Source organism: Pinus tabuliformis, chromosome 4_1, assembly GCF_031772625.1.
Source record: "Pinus tabuliformis cultivar Carrire ecotype Pingquan chromosome 4_1, CPIR1, whole genome shotgun sequence".
Taxonomy (NCBI): Eukaryota; Viridiplantae; Streptophyta; class Pinopsida; order Pinales; family Pinaceae; genus Pinus; species Pinus tabuliformis.
In genome coordinates, this window is record NC_142303.1 from 785,363,172 (window position 1) to 785,368,175 (window position 5,004).

General features: G+C 41.4%; 1 protein-coding gene across 1 annotated transcript; it reads left to right on the top strand.

The window, feature by feature from the left end:
* Positions 1–301: 301 nt before the first annotated feature.
* On the top strand, positions 302–1,960 carry LOC149178532 (cysteine proteinase mucunain-like). The gene is made up of 5 exons (XM_089422131.1): positions 302–404; positions 569–804; positions 903–1,042; positions 1,340–1,793; positions 1,901–1,960. Exons 1-5 carry the CDS (start codon positions 302–304, stop codon positions 1,958–1,960), a joined length of 993 nt encoding a protein of 330 aa, XP_089278257.1.
* The last annotated feature ends 3,044 nt before the right edge of the window (positions 1,961–5,004 follow it).

Here is a 5,004-nt window from a genome sequence, read left to right on the forward strand (position 1 = left end):
ATTTTTAGGCCGATATGCCTTCCTATGCATCAGCAATCGTCTACACTTTTACCCTGCTCTGTTCGATCAAGTGAGACACTTTCAACCGTTGATTTGAAGTGTGGTTTCTGCTGCCGATTTTACAGCGAGTTGTTACGCATTTTACGTCAAAGTTCCAGGACACCACTTGGGTGCAGCACAATCCCAAGTCCAGGTGCATGCACCTGTCTGCACAAACTCCTCCCTCTACATTCGACACTACCCTCGCTCCCTTCATTGCTTTTCCAACCTCCCAAACCCTCCTCATTAGCGGTCCAAGAAAATGGGAAGCACTGACGCCAATAAGCCTCTCAAGATCATTGCAGGAGCTAATGACTTCGGCTGCGCGCTCAAAGATTCCCTTATCGAACACCTCCGATCAAAGGGTATCGAGGTCCAGGATCTCGGCACCGATAAGTACTACAATGTCAGCTAGACCATAACAATGCCCTGTACAGTACTTTTTATTTGAGAAGTTTTATCTCCTGAATTTCAGACCCTAGACCATAAAAATGCCCTGTATTGTACTTTTTCTGTTCGATTTTTTCAGGAAGTTGTTGGGCGTTCTCAACTGTGGCAGCCGTTGAAGGAATCAATCAAATCGTGACCGGCGATTTGATTTCGCTGTCCGAGCAAGAACTGGTGGACTATGATACTTCTTACAACCAAGGATGCAACGATGGCCTCATGGATTACGCTTTCGAGTTTATCATAAACAATGGTGGACTTGACAGCGAGGAGGATTACCCCTACACGGCCTACGATGGATCATGTGACGCTTACAGGGTAATTCTCATGGTATTTTGTTTAAGCGGGATTCGATCCCGCTACCTGCCGATTTTTCTAGTTTATCATGACTGATAAATTTGCATGTATATGTATAGAAAAATGCCCATGTGATGACAATCAATGACTACGAAGATGTGCCTGAAAACGATGAGAAATCATTGAAGAACATTGCGGCTAATCAGCGAATTAGCGTTGCCATCGAAGCCAGCGAGAGGGATTTCCAGTTTTACGAATCTATGAGCACTTGATTTTGTGAAGAATGATCATTTAATTATTTCAAATCTTAATCATCAATTTAGTATAAGTCGTCTTCATTAATCTACATGTGATAAACCCTAAAAAAAAAATTGCGAGTCAGTTTCTCTTGATGCCATTAATTTTTTTTCCATGTGACTTTAACAATTAATTATTTCCCATGGAATTTACCACTTGAAATGCTGTAAATTCCGTTGGCTAAGCTTATCTTTCCGCGATTAATGATTTTGCCATGCGATTTTACCAATTGATTAATTTTCCATGGAATCTACCTCCAAGGTGTGTTCACTAGCGCCTGCGGAACCCAGCTAGACCACGGCATGACTCTGGTGGGCTATGGGTCAGAGTCGAGCACAGACTACTGGATTGTTAAGAATTCTTGGGGAAAGAGCTGGGGAGAGGAGGGATTCATCAGACTGCAGAGGAACCTTGAAGAAGCTTCAACAGGTATTTGTGGTATAGCAATGGAGGCATCTTACCCTGTAAAGAAGGGTGCCAACCCTCCAAACCCTGGGCCTTCTCCCCCAAGCCCAATAAAGCCTCCCACTGTGTGTGACAGCTATTATTCCTGCCCTCAGAGCAACACTTGCTGCTACATGTATGACTTCGGAGGCCACTGCTATGCCTGGGGCCGCTGCCCTCTTGATTCGACCACCTGCGGTGATGATCACTACAGTTGCTGCCTTAGCGAGTACCCAGTCTGCGATCTTGATGGTGGGACTTGCCTCAAGGTAGTACCAATATTCCTAACCAGTGATTTCAAGTTTGCAACTTCGCTAGATTCGATCTCAAATTTCTGATATTGTGTATTTTTTGGGATAAATTGTTGTTGTCACAGAGTAGCAAGGATCCATTTGTTGTGAAGACGCTGAAGCGTACCCCAGCCAAACCCTACTAGGCCGCTGCTTGAATAGTCGCTGATGTTTTTTTGGAACCCTGATCGTCCAAGGAGAAAATGATACATAAAAAATGGTTTGTGTACAAAATACTTCTACTATGTTGTCGTGTCTGGCTTGGCTTCTCCAGATGGATCAGAAACTGCTCCTGTCCTGTCATCAATTCTATCCTTTTTCATTTATACATGTACAACGCTTGGCTATGTTAGCCATTGTTATTGTTTGCTCTGAGGCTTATAGTCTATGAACAAAACAACTTTATGATTACGGAAGCTATTATATATCTTAACTCCAGGAGTTGAAGGTAATGTTCCATATTTTTCAATTGTTATTGTTATTTCAGGTCAGTAAGATTATTCCCAACCTAGGTGCAAAAGGTTCAAATGTAATCCCCCATTGTTCTGTGTACTATTTGGAAATTAATTTCTATTACTCTTCATGTACAGAATTTGTTCATTTATATTTGCTCTGTCTTCTTGTTAATCTATGAACAAAACTTGCTTGCATATATTAGTTTGAGATTGTTGTTGGCAACAGGTCACACACCTCTGCCCAAACCAATTACCAATATAACTACATCGGGCTAATAAATAATCTAGACAAATATCTCACGCAAAATCTCTTATACGATTTACAGGCTTGCTAAAATTTTCGACCATGGAACAAAGATTGGGATGTTAAAATTATAATTGCCAAATTAATGGAATTTGTGTGGAGGCAAAAAGTGAGTGTCATATTTAAAATTCCAAAACGAAGCACAAACCTAGGATTGGGAAGGTTCTCTATATCAGAGCATGAGCATTCGAAGCTAATGAATTTATCAAAAAGAAGGATAATGACCCTAGTTTATTTCATGGGTATTTTTTGTCTATTCTTCAGTATGCCTCAATTTGGTGCTCGTTTGAGTGTTTTTAGGGATATTTCGTTTCTTTTCTTGCTTGGGCATAACGTCTCCTAATTTGCAGTGGTTGAAATATTTAATCCACTGTAAATATCACAAAGATTAGTTGTCCTTCTGTTATTAACGCTGCCCCAAGACCCCCAAAACTTCATCAAATAAAATTGCCATTGCCCGTCAATCTCTTTGGGCATTCTTATTTATCGTTACTGCCAATTTTCCGTGCACATTCTTTAAACGTCTGTAAATTTTGCACCCTGAAAGTTGAATATTGGAGCATGTGTTTCATCACTCCCTATGCCACATGCGTGCTCAAGTGAAGCCGGGTCAGATTGTGAGCCAATGGGATTATAATTGACACCTTTATGGACTTGGATTGTTCATTGTATTTTTTCTTGCAAATAAAGCTGCATTTTCTTATGCTGTATTTTTTTCAATGGTCCAGTCGTCCGGGCCTGGACATTTATCCTTTTTGAAGGCCTTCATTACTCCAAGGAGCTCCTCCTCCATTATTGGCGCGAAAAAAATACCATATGGAGAATTAGTGATGGTAAGGGTGGTTTTTATGTCTCGCAACAGGATATATCGAAGGAAGCTGTTAGACATTTCAAGGCCCAATACAAAAGAAGGGAAGCTTGTGATTTTCAGGACACCCTATGGGGTATCGAACTGGCTCCTCAAATGTTTGATGATGAGAAGAATGAGAGTTTTTTTCGGCCAATCACGGAGGAGGAGCTCCTTGGAGTAATGAAGGCCTTCAAAAAGGATAAATGCCCAGGCCCGGACGGCTGGACCATTGAATTTTTCACTCACTTTTTTGATATCATCAAGGAAGACTTGCTGCGGATGGTGGAAGCATCTCGTATCTCTGGAAATATTCATCAGATCATAACATCCACACTGATTGCCCTAATCCCAAAAAAGGCAGATACGGAATCTTTCCAAGATTACAGGCCGATCTCATTATGCAATATATCCTTCAAGATTATCACTAAAATTATTGCTGAAAGAATGAAAGGAGTTCTGGCCACCTATCTCTCCAAAGACCAACATGCATTTTTAAAGGGGCGCAATATTTTAGACGTTGTCGCAAATACTCAGGAGTGTCTTTTTTCAATGATAACAAAAAAATCAGATGCCACCATTATGAAAATTGACCTTCAAAGGGCCTACGACTGCTTAGATTGGGGGTTCCTTAGATGTTTGCTGGCGGTCATCATAAATGGAATGCCTTATCCTTTCTTTCTTGCTGAACGAGGTCTTCGTCAAGGATGCCCCCTCTCACCTCTTCTGTTTATATTGGCGATGAACTCTCTTAGTCTCCAGATAAACAAGGCAGTGGCTGAAAACAGGTGCAGGTCGGTTAAGATCTGCAGGGACAACTATATCTCGCACAACCTCTTTGTTGACGACGTTCTCATCTTTGCAATGCTTTGCAGGGTTTCCTGGATTTGTCTCTACGATATTCTTTATAGATTCCAATGAGCTACTGGTTTACAAATTAATAGAGCAAAATCTTCCCTATTTCACAACGATACCAACATGGAAATGGTGATATGGATCTCTGAGTTGTTTGGTATTGAGTCGAGGTCGCTCAAGGAGGGCTTGAAATATCTGGGATTTCAGCTAAAGGCCAAGGGCTATTCCAAGGCGGATTGGCATTGGGTGATAGAAAGATATTACAAGAAGATTTCGGCATGGGAATATAAGACTCTTTCCCTGGCATGCAGAATTATTTTGGCCCAGGCGGTCCTTGGGCAATTAGCTGTTTATTGGGCTCATATTTTTTTCCTCCCGGCAAGTATTATTCACAAAATGAACAGGGTATTTGCGAATTTTATCTGGGGCGGTAAATCTACACAGAGGAAATTCCATCTCTCCAAAATGGAAAAGATCTCTCTTCCAAAGAATCTTGGCGGTTGGGGTCTGTTAGACTTGCGGAATTTTGGTAAAGCGCTCCTATGCAAAACTCTGTGGAGGGGGATCTTTGGTGAGGGGCCGTGGAGTATCACCATAAAAAAGAAATACATGAAAGGAAAAGATCTGGAATTCTGGTACAGGAAGGGATCAATTGGAGCCAAACATGGATCCGCTATTTGGCTTAGCCTCCGCAAAATTGAGCATTACTTCTTAAAGAATCTGAGATGG